Below are 18,783 nucleotides of genomic sequence, written 5' to 3' on the forward strand. Positions count from 1 at the left end.
AACCCCTTCCTGCTGCATGCTGGCTGGCGCATGGCAAGGGGCTGTGGCAGTTCCCAACACCACTCTTGTCTGGCCCCCAGGTATGAACAGGAGGTGCTGTGGTGACTTTTCTTTGAGCTAACACTTAAGGCACCTCATGTACTTCCCAGACTTCAGCCTAGAAGTCACCAGCTGCCTCTGACCACAGTGTTCAAGTGCCTAAAAGTTCAATGAGGTGTGACCCAAAGAAAACCTATAAACATACAGTTGATTGGGAGAGTGAGTCCTGATCCCAGGTAATTGCTCTCTTCTGGAGTAGCCTGCAGCAGCCCTGTGGCCTCGCTCCTATGGCAGGGAGGGAGCTGGTTAGGTTTGTGACTGATATAGAGCCTGGTCTCTGGGTGTTGGAATTGAATTAGACATCAACAAGACAGATTTTATTAGATTTATTGGATGGCTGGTAGAGAGAAGGCTAGAAACCAGAGGAAAGAAGTGTCTCCCCAGCGACCTCAGGGCTGGCATTATTTTTATTGCATTGTGTCAGATGGGTGCAGTGTCATCTCCCAGGTGATGCCAGAGCAGCAGATGCCAGCACTGCCCCATCCCAGAGGCTGAGGCATGGGCAGGATGAGGAGGGAGACCTTGAGCTTAGTGCCTGTTCCGGAAGGAACTGACAGTGGCATGGACTTCATGGTGGAGAACCCACTGAGCAGAACCCACTGAGGCCCATGGCCAGCCTGTGGCACCACCAGCCCCTACCATGACTTGACTGTGATTTCCAGCAGGTCAAAAACTGTCTGCTGGGGGTGCACCACCAGTTCTCATGCTGCTAAGGGTTCATGACAACCAGCATCAAGCTACTCTTGTCAATAATTAATATTAGACCAGCCTTCCCAGAATAAATTCAGCAGTTGTATGGCAAGGCAAAGGTCCCTCGATTTTACAAGCTACCTGGCACTTCTGTCTTGTGCTGTCCCTGCATTACAAAGATTTGAGGTGAGCTTTGCACTCAGAAAAATGGCGTGATGTTCTTGGTGTAGATTTTACTGGAATACACCCTGCTGCTGCTCAGAAGTCACTGCCCTCAGGAGCAGAAGGCGCTGAGATTCCTTCTCATCTCCTGGGGAACTGCTCAGCACAACAGGCTGAGCAGCAGCACGCCTGCTCCCAGGGCGGATGGCTGCCTTAAACCTGGGGGAGCAGCGGAATGCCAGATGTCACCAGAGCATGAGACCTGTTGTCACAAGAGAGGCTGCCTCAGGAAGGTCTCTGAGGGGAAGACTGGGAAATAAACCCTGTGGGAAGCAGGCAGGCATCACCAGCAGTACCACCTCAGTGTGGCCTGGGAGAACAGAGAGGAGCAAAATCACCCCAGGGGTTATCTGGATGCCCCATATCTGCTGTTCATGAAGAGGCTGAACTCTAGAGTGCTGAGTCCATCCTGGTGACATGTCCCACAGCCCAGATGCATGGCTGGTCACAGGGTGGCTGTGCCAGGCTCAGTGGGAGCCAGCAGACACAATCTCTTTTTATCACAGCCACTGGGCTCTGCTTCTCCATTCCACCAGAACAGCCAGCAGCTGCCTCCTGTTAATTAGGAGCAGAACAATCTCTCTTAATCAAAGGCCAGACTGATGGCAGCAGTAGCAGCCTGCCCAGCTCATCCCACCTCCACTAACCCTGTGCTCGGGGCACAGTTGTTTCTGTGCAATTGTGGTGCAGTGTGCCACCACAGCCTGGCAGCAGGGACAAGCTGGAGGCCACTCCTAGGGAGGGCAGAGATGCCACTCGCTTTGTGTAGGAGCTGATTGGTCTCCAGAGGCATCTCCCCAGCTCTGTGATGCTGAAACCACCTCCTCCCCTCGAGCACCCAGGCCCTCTGCTCCCTTGGGGGCTCAAGGGGAATAGGAGTTCTTGTGAGAGCAGGACACACACAGCCATTCTTGCTGTCCTGCCAGCCTAACCCAGCTGCTGGAACAGCACCTCCCAAAAGCTGCTTGAGTGCAGAAAGTCCTCAGTACCTTCACCATTAAGTAGAGCAGAGGTTGCCAGGATTGTAGTTTGGAGTCAGACCTCTGTCCTCCCAGCTCTTCCCTTTGCAGCTTGCCCTGCTTTACTTCAATCAGGCACTTTCACCCATAGCCTTTCCTTGCATTGTGTGGGTGAGGGAGCAGAGAAGAGAGGTCCCTCTCCTACTGTCTTAAGGCTGACAGCCAGCCTGGGCCAGGTCAGAGGGACCTGCAGGTGACTGTCTGCCAGGTCTCTACAAGAACCTGCGAGGCAGCCCTTATCCTTCCCACCAGTACTGCAGAGTCATCCCTGGCTGAACACCCGCTCACACAGGCAGGAGGTGCCAGCAGGTCTCAGATGCATCTTCCCTGGTAGATCTCCGGAGTTCTGCCCCAGAGCTTCCAGCATCTCCTTCCCCACAAGCATGTTTTTAGCACCAGGAAACTCCCAGCGCTCTCCTATTTATAGCTTCACACGCCAGTTTTCATTTTATTTTAATTAGCTGATTCCCTCTCCCACCTGGTGGATTGGATGAGGATCCTGAGAGCAGCACGGAGGAAAGTTTGTACCTCTCTGCCAGCACCCAGGAGAGCGAGGACAAGGATGAGCCAGAGCAAGAAGCTTTCCATCCTCCATCTGTAGGGATTTCCAGCAGGCAGTAGGAGAAAGCATCTGTGTGAAGACTCTGCTCTGGCTCCATGATTTCCTTTCCCCCAGCACTGACATTGTAAGGTTATTTGAGGACACGGTTGTGATTCACGCACAAAAGTACATCCTCAGGCTACTGAAATCAGATCCAAGTTCTGTGCTCGTGGCCTGGCTCGCTTCTGCTGTTTGCACTCATGCCTGTTGATGGAACAGGAAAAATCCAAGCTGTGGTCTTTGTGTGCAGGTGAAACTTGTCGACCACTTAGTGAGGCCTTTCTCTCCAGGAGGGCACCGGCAGAGGTCAGAGCTATTGGTGTGCTGCTAGATTTTAGAGAGGTGATTTGTTCAACTGCAAGTTGCAGGTGCACCATCAGCCCTGCTGTGCCTGGGACAGGAAGCACTTTTGTTCCCAGCCCAAGGATGGCACATCTCCTTCAGATGAAAGCCAAACAGCTTCCTAGGAAGCGGGCAGAAGCAGTGAGGGTATTGGTTATACCTACAGAGAGCACTCTGTGGGGTGAGCTTGGAGCATGCTGGAGGAAACACATAAAATCCAACAGCATCTCCAAAGAAGTGAGGGGAAAGCCTGGAAAACAAAAAAAAAAAACCAAAAAAAACAAAACAAAAAAACAAAAAAAAAACCAAAAAAAAAACCCAAACAAAAACAAGCAAAAAAGCCAGACCAAAAAACGAAAAAGAGAGTATTGTTGGGTCAAATTCCCTGAGCAGGGGCAAGTCCTGCATTTGCTGGAGCCCTGGGACTAGGAGGGCGACAGTGCGGGGAAAATGCTGATGATTTGGCAGAGGAGAAGCAAGCCCAGGAGGACCCCCGAGGTAGCAGAGAGGGAAACATCCCAGGACCAGTGGGGAAAGCTCTGCTGAAGAGTGATGAAGAGTGCCAGGAGGCTGCAGTAGGGACAGGAGGGTGGGGGGCAGCTCTGTGAGCAGAACCTGCACTCCACTGAACTCCATGTACATATCTCACTGTGGCAAACGTACATTCAGACAGACGTTTGCCAAATGGGCCCTTTTTGGCAACAAACCAACGAACTGCAGGGGATTCTGATGCTTTTATATCTGGGGATTGGTCCAGATTAGATCAAAATCTTGAAAATGCATCCAATTTGGAAACGCCAAGAAATTCCCCTGCAGAAATGTTTTGCTGGGAAAATGCTAAATTGTTTTGGTAGAGTCTAAATGTAGTAGTATAATTTCATGTTTTACGTACAAGTCAAAATGAATCATTTACCTTCTTTAACTATTTTTAAACATGCAAAACATCTGAAAAAGGTTTGTGTTTGTGGGTTTGTTTGCTTTGGTTTTTTTTGGGTTTTTTTTTGTTTGTTTTTTTTGTTTTTTTGACACGTCTGTCAAATATCATTGAGCTCAGCGTGTTTGTGAATGGGGAGATGTTCACTGCGGCTGCCTGTGTCAGCAGGAGAGCCCTGACTAGGATGGCTGTGGGGGACAGAACTGGGAACAAAATGGCCATCCATCCATCCATGCTGCCAGCCTGTGCAGGGCTCTGCTTTGGACAAACAGCATTTCCCCACCTCGTCACCAAAGTGACATGATTGAGAAACCGTTTTGGTTTTTTTTCCTATTCAACAGACAACAGTTCTGGTACCTTCTGCTTGTGTTTGTTTTTGGGAAAGGGGGCTGAAATGAACCCCAGAGGGGACTGAGGGGGTTTGCAGCAGGAGAGCACAGTTGATGCACTCACTGGGATAAGCAGGAGCTGGTTTCATCTGACATTGCCTTATTTTGAACAGGTTCTAGGAACAGTTTGCAGCTCTTTCCCCCTCTTGATGTGCCTACACAGTAAATCATCTGTAATCATTAGCAAGTGGGCTGCTTCCTCCTTCAGACACAATTAGTGGGCAGGGTCCGGAAAACTCTTCCTCCATCTCATTTCCTTCACAGGATGCACTTGAGAGCCCGGCGCTGCCCTGGAGGAGGCAGGGCACAGCCGCCGCCCCTGCTCCTGATGGAAGCGATGGTCTCTGTTCCTCGGGGCAGGAGCATCCCTCTCTCCCTGCGGTGGTTCCCGGGCACTGCCCGGCCCGGGGAAGGTGAAACCTCAGCCTCCAGCTTCGGGAGGCTCAACCAGCGGCAGGAACGGGCAAAAGCTCGGGGACGAGCTGATTTAGAGCTTCTTCTTAGTCAAAGCAGAGCTTGCCCTGCCCGTAAAGCCCGTCCTTCCGTGGTGCGGGGAGTCACAGGTGATGCCGGGGTCACGGATCCTGTGAGCAAGGAAGAGCCGCTCGCTGTGGCCGGCCCCTGCTGAGAGCGGGGCACTGGGCTCCCTGGACACCGCCGGGAGCCGTGCCACCGCCTCGGCTTTGCCCCCGCTGCCCTGAGGTCCCGAGCGGAGCTGCCTGTGCCCACCGCCTCCAGGGGAAAAGGCCCTGTGCAGCAGCAGCTCTCGAGGGGGCTGAAGGACCAAGCGAGAGCGGGAGCTTTGGATTTACATTCAGGAAAACCGGAATAAATCAAAGCAATTAAAGTGCAAATGAAGTTTTAAGCAATGCGGCATCCTAATTACCTGGGAAGCGCGCTGTGTATACTCCCGTCTCACTCCCTTTTTAAAAAAATAGGCGGTATTCAAATGGCATAAATAATTTAAATTAATTTGCCAGGTAGAGCTGGGCTTTGGGAAGCGCCTGCTGGCTTTAATGACGCAGTTTTGCCAGAGGCTCCAGGAGCCCTCCAGGCTGTCTGCAGCTGCCGGCTCCCTGCACAGGGGATGTGGGATTCTGTGTGGGGATCCCGGCATCCTGCATCCCCCAGCTCCGGGAGATGCTGTGCCAGGAGGGGAGGGCACAGCACGGGAGGGCAGAGGGAGCGTTCAATCACCGCCACCAGCCGCCGGCATCGCAGGCAAAAGCCCACTTTGATTGTCTTCCGAGCTGCCTGGGCTGCTGCTGGAGCAAGGCTGTGGCTGCATGTCCTTGGGTAACCACGAGTGCTTTAGAGTGTCTGGGAGAGCCGAGAAAAAAGAGGTGCAAGACCAAGAAATAACTGCTCAGACAGAGGAACAGGGCAAGGGCTGGCTGCACCAGTGCTGCTCCTTTCCCTCGATGCCAGAGGAAGCAGGGCAGTGGTGGGAGTGCAAACCCTGCCCTTCGGGTGGGTTTGGACTCTTCTGCAGGACCCCTGAGCCTCTCCAGGAAAGCAGCAGCTCCCTCCGTCCTCACTGAAGCCTCTCCCATCCTGTGGGAAAGGGCAGGCTGGACTGGGAAATGGGGTGTCCCCAGGCACACCCCAGAGATGGAGAGGGGACATTCCCTGCTGCTGGCCTTCACTGGTGGGGCTGGATGCTGGCCTTGGGCTGTGCCTTGTTAGCTGGTGACACTCTGCTGTGGATGTCACTGAGGGCATTTGCTCACTCCAGTGCAATGGAACTGCTTGAGCTGGGTAGAAGTAGAGGGAAATAAGCAATTAGAGATTGAATTTTGTCCTGGTAAGGAGGCCCATAGTTGCCAAGACTGAAGTGTCGCTTCAGTACCTGCTTGTGGGAGTTCTGGCACCAAGAGGGATGCAGAAGCTGTTAGATTCCTTCCCATAGGAAGCTGCCAGCCTGGCTCACTGACATCCATAGCGCTCACACTCCAAGCTCATTATGTTCAGGTGGGCTGCCTTTCATTTACAGGAATTCCTGCAGGAAGAAAGTTCTTTGAATACTTGTCTAAATAAATACTTGCCTCAGATGGGCTCTTGTGGCTGTCTGACGTAGTTATTGTCCTGTTTACTCAGCACAGTTCTCAGGCAGTTTCTAAATGTACTGCCCGATGTGGTCATTTAAAAGTTACAAAGTAATGGTTGTTTAAAAACTACCTGCTTTTCTCTAATAGTCCTCCAAGGAGAGTTTTATGTGCCCACTCCCCAGCAGGCTGGTCAGGCACCACCCAAATTGCCAGGCTCTGCTCCATGGATCTGCAAAGCACTCTGTATTTCAATCCAGCGTCAGGGCTGTGAGGAGAGGGAAAAACACCAGCCCTTGGAAGATCAGGAGAAGAGCTTGCACTGCAGCAAGTGCTTGGAAACAGTTTGGAAAAGGCAAGAGAGGTGCTCACCCTGGGTAGTGCATGATCTGACCGAGGAGGAAGCAGCGCTCGAGCCCTGTGACTCGGTCCCTTCCTCCCCTCTGAAAGGTCACCACCACAAATGTTTGTCAGACCCAGCCCGGGCTGCCGCGAGCCCTTCAGGAGCAGACACCGGGGAAGGATCTGCCATTTGAGTATGGTTTTTTGTGCTAAAAACCATCTGCTCAGCACCAGTGGTTAAAGACCTGCTGGCCACCATTGTGAGCACTGTGAATGAACATCCTTTGGTGTCCTGGGTGTTCACCGGGAGGCAGGAAGGGCTTTCCTCTCTGCTTTCATGTAGGCATGAGGAGAGAGCTGTGCCTTCCCCCAGCTCCCCAGACCACAGCAGTAACTCACAGGGCAGAGGGGCAGGATTTACAGGCCAGCTGCTTCCTAGCCTTACTGTGCTGTGATGCAACCCACTGCCCTTTAAATACCCGCTGCCTTTTGAAGGCATAAATACTTACAGGGTGAAAGAAAAAAAAAAAAAAAAAAACCAAAAAAACACCCCACCATTCCCTCCTGAAAGACCTAATTTATCTGGAATTATCTATCCTTGGCTATAAATCCCCTGTAAAACTTGGCACAAGTTTTAAGGCAGTTACAGCAATGACTGTATATTTTTATCCAAAACCTCGGGAAAGAACAAATTGAAGCCCCAAATGGCAGCTCTGAATTGTTGCAGAGAGCCACACTAGTGAGAGTGGGGCTGCAGGGACCGCCTTGCCTGGGAAGCACCATCCAGCAGTTCTCATGAATTCCCATCACATCTTTTCGGTTTCTTTCTGAGCAATCCTGCTTGAGAAATTATTTTAACATGCCAATTTTCCTTGCTGGCAGCAGAGCATCCCAAGGGTCCTGGCTGGAGCAGCAGCTTCAAGTCCCTTGCTAATGTTTGCTGAGCACCACATCCTTTGGAAACCAGGGCACAGGTACACCCATCCCTGCTGTCCACCTACTCAGGCACAAGGCAGGGCTGGCTCTGACTCATCAGGCTTGCCACTTTCTCTTCTTTGTTCTTCTTGTCTCCCTGAAGCAGGAGAGAATCCAGCTTTTATTTAAATGAGGCTCTATAAACATAAGCAGCTGCAAAGTAGGGCAGGTTTTTAATGGCTTACACCTCCTTGGGCTTGGCTTCTTCCCTTCAGCCTCTGTGGCTGTGATCATGGTCTGTCTCCACATAAGCAGTCCAATGACATTTTTGCATTCACTGAGACCTACGTGTTCATTTCTGGGGGTGCATTCCCTGCACAGAAACGATTAACAGATTAACTGGGCAATCACAGCATGGTGAGGAGGAGCTGTGCCCATGAGCAGCTGAACCCATTCAGAAAGCTCCTGGGACCTCGTGGCACCCTGGAAACAGCTTTGCTCCGTCCCCCATGTGCCAGCCCTGTGCTCTCCCCTGCTCGAGGAGGAACATGTGAGCTGCTCAGTAACTAGTAGTAACCCATGGCTGTAGTTAAGCAGAACTGTCCAGGCTGAAACCTCTGCAGTAACTTGTGGGTCTGTCTCCCTGCTGGAGCTGAGACACAGCTAGGCTGGGATACCTGGAGCTGGGAATGCTGTGGACCTGTGTGTCCTCACTGGGGTTGTGGTTTTGTGTCTGTGCTGTTGAAACAGCAGAAGCACACAGGGCATGAGCGTGCTGAGGGGTTCTGGACAGGGAGTGCCCTTGGAAGGGCAGCAGGCTGCATTTCCCTGCAGGACACCCTGTGCTGTCCTTGTTCTCCGAGAGATGCTGTTCTGCATCCTGATGCACAGGCCGTGGTGGTGGTGCACCGGTGGTGTTATGGCACCTGGTGGGAGCCCAGCTCACACCGCAGCCTGCTGGGAGCCGAGGGGGTTGTCATTGCCATGTGGTCAGCACACAGAGGGACCCTAACACTTGTTCCCTGCTATCTTTTCCAGGAATGGAGGGATGCATGTACAGCTGGGAGCAGCAGGACACCAGCACAGCCCCGTGGGAACAGGCGTGAAGGTGATTCCCTGTAAGGACACAACAGGAGCCCCCCAGACCCTGGAGGAACGTGGGATCTCACCAGGAGCAGGGAGAGCTCCCCTTCTGTGCCATCAGCTGCTGTGTTTCCAGGGATCTATAGCAGGATTTGGGGCGTGGAGCCTGGAGGCATGTTAGCACCATAGGATTGCTGGAGAGCCTGGCAGTGATGGGCAGCCCACCACAGGGGAGGGACGTTCCTCCGGGAGGCCCTGCACACCTGTGAGCCCTGGCTGCTGGTGGCGGAGGGTGCCTGGGGCTGGGCTGCTCAGCCAGCCCTGGGCTGGGGGCAGAGCCACGGTGCCTGCAGGGCACGGCCACTGAGGGGCGAAGGGCTGGAGTGGGGTCTGCAGGGGCAGCCCCAAGGCCCGGGACAGCGGGGCTGCCGGCCGAGCCACTGCTCCTGCAGGCGCCTCCTCCTGGGGTGGCAGTGGGGGACAGAGCGGCGCTGGGTGCCTGGGCTGGCCACGGATGTGCCCCTGCGCAGCGCCGGCGGGACCGCTCCCCTAGCGCCCAGGGCCGCAGGGCCGCCCGCCTCGCCATGGTGCTGCCACCGCCCGACAAGCGCCACGTCTGCCTCACCACCATCGTCATCATGACCAGCATGGCCTTCATGGACGCCTACCTGGTGGAGCAGAACCAGGGGCCCCGCAAGATCGGCGTCTGCATCATCGTGCTGGTGGGGGACATCTGCTTCCTCATCGTGCTGCGCTACGTGGCCGTGTGGGTGGGCGCCGAGGTGAAGACGGCCAAGCGGGGCTACGCCATGATCCTGTGGTTCCTCTACATCTTCGTGCTGGAGATCAAGCTGTATTTCATCTTTCAGAATTACAAAGCAGACAAGAAGAACCTGGAGACGGTGGCCAGGAAAGCTCTGACCCTACTGCTCTCCATCTGTGTGCCAGGGCTCTACCTGGTGCTGGTGGCCTTGGACAGCATGGAGTACATACGGACTTTCCGGAAGAAAGAGGACTTGCGGGGACGCCTCTTCTGGGTGGCCCTCGACCTGCTGGATATCTTGGACATCCAGGCCAACCTGTGGGAGCCACACAGGACTGGCCTGCCCATCTGGGCAGAGGGGCTTATGTTCTTCTACTGCTACATACTCCTCCTGATCCTGCCTTGCGTGTCCCTCAGTGAGATCAGCATGCAAGGGGAACACATTGCCCCGCAAAAAATGATGCTCTACCCCGTCCTCAGCCTGGTCACCATCAACATCGTCACCATCTTCATCCGGGCCATCAACATGATCTTGTTCCAGGACAGCAGGGTCTCCACCATCTTCATCGGCAAGAACATCATTGCGATCGCCACCAAGGCGTGCACCTTCCTGGAGTACAAGCGGCAGGTGAAGGAGTTCCCGCAGAACGCCATCGCCCTGGAGCTCCAGCAGAACTCCCTGTCGCACAACCAGACCATCCACAGCGCACAGGGCATCCCCCACGAGCCGTCGCCCACCAGCGAGATCCTGGACACATGAGGGGTCGCCCAGCCCAGCATTGGTTCAGACGGCCCCGTGCCCAGCAGAAGAGGGGTGATGCTGCTTTCCTGCTGCCCGGCGCAAGCACGACAGACAAATCCTGGCAGTGAGGGCTCTTCTAGGCACAGAAACACCAACCGCGTTCTAATTGAGCTATGGAGTGTCCTCTAGACGTCTTCATCTCAGGTATAACCCTAGGAGTCCTCCAGACAAACCAAATGGACTTGCAAAGGACCTGAACCAGCCGACCCTCTCTCCCCCTCCTGCCACCATCTCCCCTCCCGAGCAAAGACTGCTAAGGTTGCAATGTCCCTTTTTACTCCCTGAGCACCTCACCTTTACTCCAAGCCTGGATCGAAGATTTTGTTACTGGAGACCTTTTTACGGAGTGGGGACAAGGGCGCAGGGGTGCGGACTGGGGGGGAGGGGGGGACGTTTGAGGCGGTAAACCCTGTGATCGTAGATGTCTCTTATCTCCAATGGTTGTGTTTATAGTTTCCTATTTATATCGGCTCCGGGGGCTCTCAGGCTGCCCTGTGGGTCAGTGTCCTCATGGTGGGCGAGAGCAGGGAGCCCTGCAGCGGGGAGCAGGGCTGGGGCTGCTGTGACTGCCCCGGCCTGGGCCGAGGGGGGCTGAGCCTCCACCAGTGCCCTGCGCCGACTCTGCCGGCAGCAATATCTGATGAGCTAAAGCTACTCTAATGCTGGTGTTTCATGTATTTCATTCACTCCAAACGACTCAGCACAATATTTCTATTTTTAGAAGGGTCTCCCCCCCCATCCTCTCTCCCTGCCATCGAGAGCCTCCCTGCCTGCAGCAGCCTGAGCAGCCTCCCCAGCCCCCAGCACTGCTGGCAGGCACGGGCACCCAGGAGGGATTAGGAACAAGGATGGCGATGATGCATTTCACTCTGGCATCAAGGGTTTATAAAGAGGGCTGCTTTCCACAGCTATTATATTTTTAAAATAAATATTATAAAAAGAAGAAAAAAAAAAACCAAACCCCAAAAAAGAGCTGGGAAAGATAAGCTGCCCCAGGCAAGTGTCTGGGATGGGACTGGGCTGAACTGGGAAGGATGTGCTGCCCCGGGCAAGTGGCTGCAATGGGGATGAGCAGGGCTGGGGTCTCCTCTGCAGGCATGGGTGGTGATGAGGGGCTCAGCCACGGGCAGCAGGGTGGGAGGTGAGGGCCAGCCAGACAATAAAAGCCCCATGAGAGCAATGGCTTCTGGTGGTCTCTTTTCTGCCAGTGTGGGGAGGGTGGGGCTCAGCTCTCCTACAGCTCAAATCACTTGTCTCATCTTCTGTTCGCCTCCCCTGGACTCCCAAGTGCCATCCCAAGGTTCTGTGGCCGACACTCGCTGAGCAGTGGGCCCAGAAAGGAAATAAATCATTTTTCCAGCTGCAATGCTGTGCTGGGGCTGGGTGCATCTCAGCTGCCTGACCCTGGGGGAAGGCACAAGGAGACAAGCAAAAAACCTTCATCTCAAACATACTGAAATGGGATATTTTTGCTTTTTCTAAACAAAATGTTGCATTTTGAGGAGATGGAATAAAACACCCGGTGCTGTTTACATTTCTCTTCCGCATTTTCCCCTGGCTCTGCTTATCAAATTTGACCTAAATCCACAAATTATTTCAGTTTTCGTCTTCTCAGCCCATCACAGTCTGTCCAAAACATTTCAACCATCCCTGATCCAGACTTCCAATTTTAGGACCAGGCAATCGCAGTCTTGCTTGGCCACCCTGTCACCCAGGCATAACTCTAATGTTAATTAAATCCATTGAGAAATAAAACAGTATCTTTGCCAACAAAAGTGAGTTTGCAACAGATTTAGCCAATTGGAAAAGTTTTTTCCCCCTTTCCCTCAGGAAGCAAGAGAAAGTGGGCAGGTGATGGAAAAGGTATTAGCAGAAATTAATTAAACTGCTAAATTATTCTGGAATACCTATGGAATTACATATTACATCTCTGCTCATGCCTTTAAAATACACGCGCTTAGCATCAGTGCAATTAACTCCCAAGTATCTAATAACATTCTGCCGCTCTTTTAGGTAATTAATTTATGAGCCTTTGTTTTATAGTTCTTCCCCAGAACTGAGCAGAGGAAAACCTTCAGGGAAACCTCTGGCACGGTGCTGTGAACCCTGGGGGCTGGGATGTGCCAGCTGAGGCAGAGCCTGGCAGCAGACTGAGCCCTGATGCAGAGATCTTTGATCCTGGGGATAAAATCAGTGATCTGATGCATTACTCTGATGGGTTGGGTATATTTTTGTTCTGTTTCACCCCAAAAGCTAGCTCTGCATCCTTGCCTTAAACTGGAATATGTTAATACTCCCTTGAGCCTGATCTGTTGCTGAAGTTGCTTGGGGGTGTGTGGCTGTGCTCCCTGAAGGCAGCCTGCATGGGAAGAGAATATTGCTTTATCCTCCTGGTCCCATAACTTCCAAGAAGGTTTAGGAGGCCCCACAAGTTTTTCTTGAGCTTGTAGGACCCTGCTTTCTACTACTGGCGTGAAGTTTGTGTCTTTATGGAGTGGGGTGTTGCTGTGGAAGGGCTGCATTAGGAACTGGAGCAGGAGCAGAGGTCCTGGGCTCAAGAGCAGAGGTCCAGATGTTCTCCTGGCATGCAGTGCACCACATAATTCCCAAAAAGCCACAGGTGCTTCACTCTGGTGAAGGTAGGGAGAAGAGGCTTTTCTCATCTTCTGCTGTTCATGCTGACCAGGGCTCTGTGTGCATCACGTTCTGCCTCAGCAACACAGCCCTTTCTTTTCAAAGCCACCTTGGCAGGAATGACGGGCTGACCCCTCCTCAGCAGCTGCCAGAGGAAGGCTGGGGAGCAGGGAGAGGTGAGCTAGCAGGGAAAGGAGGATGTCTGCGAGCAGAGGGGACAGCCAGAGCAGTCAGCAAAGCCCATGGGGCATGGGGACAGCACGGCAGGGCAGCACTGCAGCTGTTCCTGCCTGCTGCTTGGTGAGGGGTGATGCCTCTTCCCCAAAATCCAGCCCTGCCATCACAGACAGGACCCCCGCGAGGCACGGGACCAGCAGGAGGGATGTGCCAGTGGCTGGGCAGGGTGGCTGGCTCCCAGCCTGGCTGGTTGTTAGGGGAAGGTGATATTTTGCTCTGAGCAATGAGAACTAAAGGAAACAATTAAAACTAAATAGGCTGGAACTGAGCAATTTTTCAGCTTTCCACTGAGAAGAAAAAGAGCTCCTTTGTGAACAGTCAAATCCTTCTGGCAAGTGTAGAATCCCACCTGATGAAGCAAAAGCTGCACAATTAAAATGCAGAAGGGATGCAAATTCCCTGTGCTGCAGTGGAAAATCCACGGGGGTGTTGTCCCTTGCTGCCATCAGAACCAAGCCATGAGCACAAGACAGCCCATGCCCTTGGCAGGGAAGGCTGATGGTGCTTTGGGGACCCAGGTGGTGCTGTCCCACCTGTTACCAACCCACTGGTCAGTGCTGAGGCTACACCTCCTTCCAAGGGACAAGCCTTGGGGGAAGCAGGTTCACAATTTAGCTTGCAGGGCACATCAGAGTCGTGGCACCCTCTGGAGATGCAAAACCTGAGCCCCTCTGAGCCCTTCTGTCAGGCTGGTCCCAAGGGTCAGCAAACTGCCCTGGTCCTGCACAGGCACAGAGGATCTGATATCACCTGCTGGCCAGTGGCAAAGGGCTAGGCCATACCCACTCATCTCCCAGCCACTCTGGAACTGCAAAACAGGAGCTCCCAAATGGAGCAAAGCAAGCCATGCAGGCTGTTTGAATGCATCAAGCCCAGACAAATCCACCTGGGTCCTGTCCCCCTGTCCAAAATTTGGGTGAAGTGGCAGCAATGGGCTTGAACTGCTGCATGCCTGAGACACCATCTGTGAAAAGAACCTGGACCCAGCTACTGTGGCCCAAGAGCCTCGTGGTACCTGCAGTACCTCCTCGCTGCCTTGGGCTGAACCACAGGTTTGTCTCCTCCTGGGAGCTCACATCCAGCCCGCGGCAGCCCCAGCTTCTTGCTGCTGCATTCAGCTGTGTGCTGGGAGGCTGCTGAGGGGCTTGAGCTGTAGCTTTTCTTTCCCAGGGTGCTGGCAACTCTCACATGTCCTGCTCGTCCTCACCTCCTTTTGGCAGGTGAAAATCTCTGATGCTGTAGTCTCTGTGCAGGGCTGGGGGACGGTTCAGTCACTGAGCTGAAAGCACTCCAAGGTTCTGCTGCCAGATTCTCCATGTGAGCATGGCTCTGGTGACTTTGCAGGGCCCAGAAGGGCTTGGGAGGATATGGGAGAAGAAATACACCCACCAGGGCCATGCAGCACGAGGATGGGCTCCCAGCAGTGCCACCCACTGCAGCTCCAAGCACTGTCACCTGGAACCATACATAAATAAGGAATTTTTTTTCCTTTGGATCGGTCTGGGTTGATTTGATGAGCAGAGACAGACTGAACTTTCATGCCAATAACTGTTTTCCTCCCAGCCACCCCAGACTTGCTTCACTTTTTTAGCTCAGGCCGATGCTGCAACTGAAAACACAGGGCCGGTGTCCAGACCACCCTGACAGCAATTCCCATCCTCCTAAAGTCCTCCTGCGCAGGGACTGTAGCAAAAGTTTGAGTTTCACACCAATTTAATCCTAACTGAGTGCCCTGAATTCTTCAGTTGTGTCTAGTTTTTGGGTCTGGCATCCTTGAAGAACAATATCCATTTCAATTGCTGATTTGGGCTTGCTCATTTAATTTCATCTTAATAAAGATTTTATGTGGTTTTGACATATTCAGTGTCTCGAGTGTATTGACACAGCAGCCTGAAGAAGCATTATGACCATAATGGTTCAAAAAGCATTAAAAAGACCCTGGCAAGGTTTATTGATTGCCCTCTTTTACAGCTGCCTGAAGACAAAGACCAGTTATAGGAAAGAACAAATACCGTGTTTTGTTTTTATGTGAGCTTCCCGATGTTACAACAAAAGGCATTTGCAAACAAATATCTGCAAGCTCTTCATCAGGACATGAAGAAGCAGCAGTCATGTTGCTGGGAGGACGATTTTAAAGGAAAAATCCTGCAGATAGCACAAAAGTCACCTCCAAGGAAGGGATGTCAAAGTGTTAAAAAATAAGTGATGAAGATGCCCAGGTCCTCCCCACTGGCATATCCCAGAGGAAAAGCCCTCATGCCTCACTGGGGACTTCCTGTAACATGTTGAAGGAAAGGGTAAATCATCTGCCAAAATCTGTCTTTGGAGCTGTGGGTTTCCCCATGGACCCTTCCCAGCTGATGCACCCCAATGTCTGTGTGAAAACACAGGGCACGTTATGCTAAGTGCAGCGGAGATAAAAATTAGCAGAACGATCCATTGGCAAGTAGGAATGTGCTTGAGATGGGAGAGCAGAATAATTATGTCCTCGTGGCCAACATTTGCATACTGAGATGTACCCAAGAGGCCCTTGCACAGCCACCTGCCCAATTGCTGATGGCAGGATCTTTTTAAAGACAGTTTACAAATTGCAACCCATTTGCTCCAACCCAGGCAGGGGCACCTTCTGTTTGAAGGAGCCGTGCACCAAGGAAGAAAACCCGTTGCCCTAACCAACAGCAGCTCTGTATGGGCAGGAGATGTGCTGCTGGGTGATGCCAGGCTTGCTCTGTCTTCTGACCAACCCAGTGTGCAGGTGCACGAGCCTCTTTTGGCATCTGGGCAGGGCACAAGGAAGGAGCAAGAAGCTTCCTGGTGTCCCAAGAAGCAAATGAACAAAATGCATCCAGTGGTGACCGGTGCAGGCTGACATCCAAGGAAGGACCCTCCTTCTCCACCCTTGAAGAGATATTGCTACGACACCAAATCAATTCTGTGCCATAAAGCCAGCAGACATGAGGTCTGCAGGGTTCTGCAGCCACAAATGCATTTTCTAGTGTCTTTCCATGGCTGTAGGTGAGTGATCACCCTTGCCCTGCTCGCCAGGGCTCCTCTGCTTCTTCAAATCTGCCATGAAATAGTAACTTGTCACTCATGGGGCTGAGGATGCTGAGAAACGCAGTGCAGCACCTTGAGCATGCCAGGCACATCCTCTTGCACCCCAGATGGGCCAGGTCAGCAGGCAGCTTAAAAACCCAACATCCCAGCTCCCAGGGCTGCTCACATGAAGCCAGCTCTGCCCAGCAGAATAAGTACCTCAAGCAGAAAAACCAGCACTGTTTCTCTTTCCTGTGCTGGTGCCAGGGAGAACTTAGTATTCAAAAACTGTTTTCAGATGTTTCACTTCACAGCTGGTGAATGAACTCAGAGAACTCAATAAACCTCTTTGTGAGACATTATCTCTCGTTAATCTCTCAAGTGAGGCTGGCACCTGGAATTGCATAAATCTTTACCTGCACATAGTAGGAAACAGGGGAATGGGCCATCATCAGAAAGTGTGTTATAATGGGAGAGTCCCAAACAGCAAATAAAGAAGAAATCCTCATAAAATTTTCCTTTTGATCTCCTCCTGGCAAGAGGACATCAACTTTTGGAGGAGATGGATCCTTGGAGGAAGAGCTTTTAGAAGGAGGTAGGGCAGCACAAGGGCCTTTAGTAGTCTGCAGGTGTTCTGGGGGCACTGCCTTTCCATTGGACATGTCAGGAAATTCTAAAAACTTCAAATGGTGCTGTCAGCTCAGGAGCAAACTGCTTCACAAGAACTACCAGATTGCAGATCCCTGCCTGATCCCAACCAGCTGCTCTGGACACGATGTGGTTTCTGTCTCATCCTTCCCCTGGCAGTAAGCTGGACTGGCTGTGCTGGAGCACCATGAACCTCCATCACACTCCTGTGAGTGGGACACAGCCACCAAAGCCACCTCTCTGAGACAGGTCAGCTCTGGAAAAGGTTTGGAAAGGAGAGAGATGATTTAGCAAGTCTTGAAAAGCTTGATGTAGAAATAGCATCCAGAGTGTTCTCCCTTGCAGGGGTTTTTGAAATTTTTTTAGGGCATCCTTTGTTTTGGTGCAACAGATGGTAGGGAGGCATGGTGGCCTAGAATAATAATGCTTCCTTCAGCATCCATGTCCTCAGAGCAACTGGCTTCTCCACGTTTCTGCTGAGGATCATGCAGCCTCATCTTCTGCCTCGGGGCCAGGCTCTTCCACATCAGCTAGGAATTAAAATCTGTGGATTAAAATCACAGTGGCCCCCCATGGGGCGGGGCATTTTGCATCAGGAAAGCTTCAGGGCAAAGGATGGGGCTGAGAAGGAGGGACGTGGTTATGGCAGGCATACCACCCACTTTGCCCAAATGGGAAAGTTAGGAAAAAATAAAAATGCAGTGAAGCAAATCCATGTTCCTTGACTGTAACCACCACCATCCACTGGAAAGGGTATTCAGCCTGGATTTTAAAAGTTGTCTTTTATTGGTGCCTAATGTTCCATAACCAGTGTCCAACGAGGAGCAATTAAGCATTCCCTTAGATAAAATGTATGTCTTTGGGCAATAACCAGGCAAAGGATCTTCTGCTACGATGTCAAGATGTGACTTTGTACCACGGAACTGAGTGTGTGGTAAAACCCCCTCTGCTGTCATGCAATGGCTGCTTTCTCCTCGCTCCTGGGGTGCTGCAGCAGCTCCCTGCAGGCTGGAGCTGGGGAGCATTGCCTGAATCAAGGTCCAGCTCTCAGCTGGTTGGTGACCAGTGCTCTCAGCCTGCCGTGGTACTTCAGACACCTCCACCTGGCAGGCTGTGAGCCCTTAAGGAAGGACAAAATGATCCAGGCTCCATAGTTTAATAACACGAGCCCCAGCAATCACACAGATCAATTTAATGTAGCCCACTCAGAGACCTGCTGGCTGAGCTGTAATATTTGATGAGGATGCTGAGCAGCACATCAGTCTTTCTCAGACCCAGGGAGGCCTGTAAAAGCCAGCAGGATGTGGACCAGCATTTCAACCCTCTCCAGGGCTGTGCAGGGAGGAGCTGGCATGATGCATGAGTCTTAGCCCTCCCAAACATGATGCTGTCAGCAGGCCAGGTGTTTTCTGCTGGGAAGACAATGCCATCAGTCTGGTGGCTCGTGCCATCCCTGCTTTGGGCTGCTGGGACTTCCTGAGCATTGCTTCCCTGGCTGGGTCTGGCTGGCACGCTCATCCCTCTCGTATCTCACACCTCTGTCAGGCACTTCCCAGGGGCTCTGCCTGATGGAGTTCTTCCTTTATTTTTCTTACAAGCAGAAAATTACATCTATACTGTTAAGTGCAAAGAACAGGAATGCTGTGGGGCTCAGGGTTTGAAAGGCAGCATGTACTCATGGCTGCTGTGCCTGTGCCATCCTAACATTCACTCCTTGCTTCTTTTGTGTTAACAAGGGCAGCACCAGGCTCGGGGCACATGGACTTGCAAGAGAAGGGATGTGCTTTAATGGCTGGCTCTGCTCTTCTTCTGTGGGTTCACACAGGATCCTGGAAATGCTGCCAATGCCCACAGTCAGCTAAAATCTGGAGCCTTGTGAAGATAGCAGGAGCAGTGCAGGGAATGCCCTGGCTGCAGTTGGTCTCCTTGCTTCCAAACCCAGCCTTTCTAAAGGACATACCCGGGGGATTGACTTCTGTCAG

At 52.4% G+C, this 18,783-nt stretch overlaps 1 protein-coding gene across 2 annotated transcripts in view; it reads left to right on the top strand.

Moving 5' to 3' along the window:
* The window catches only part of TMEM121 (transmembrane protein 121), a 33,918-nt gene extending 23,288 nt beyond the window's left edge, over positions 1-10,630 (top strand). The window contains exons 1-2 of one of the 2 annotated variants that reach the window (XM_066324865.1): positions 7,569-7,657; positions 8,637-10,630. In XM_066324865.1, the coding sequence (XP_066180962.1) occupies positions 9,266-10,204 (939 nt within the window). In that variant the 5' untranslated portion in view covers positions 7,569-7,657; positions 8,637-9,265 and the 3' untranslated portion in view covers positions 10,205-10,630. Of the gene's footprint in view, positions 1-7,568; positions 7,658-8,636 lie in introns of those variants that run through there. The other variant, XM_066324864.1, reaches the window with a different exon arrangement.
* Positions 10,631-18,783: the final 8,153 nt, after the last annotated feature.

The sequence above is a fragment of the Sylvia atricapilla genome, chromosome 9 (genome assembly GCF_009819655.1).
Source record: "Sylvia atricapilla isolate bSylAtr1 chromosome 9, bSylAtr1.pri, whole genome shotgun sequence".
NCBI classification, from domain to species: domain Eukaryota; kingdom Metazoa; phylum Chordata; class Aves; order Passeriformes; family Sylviidae; genus Sylvia; species Sylvia atricapilla.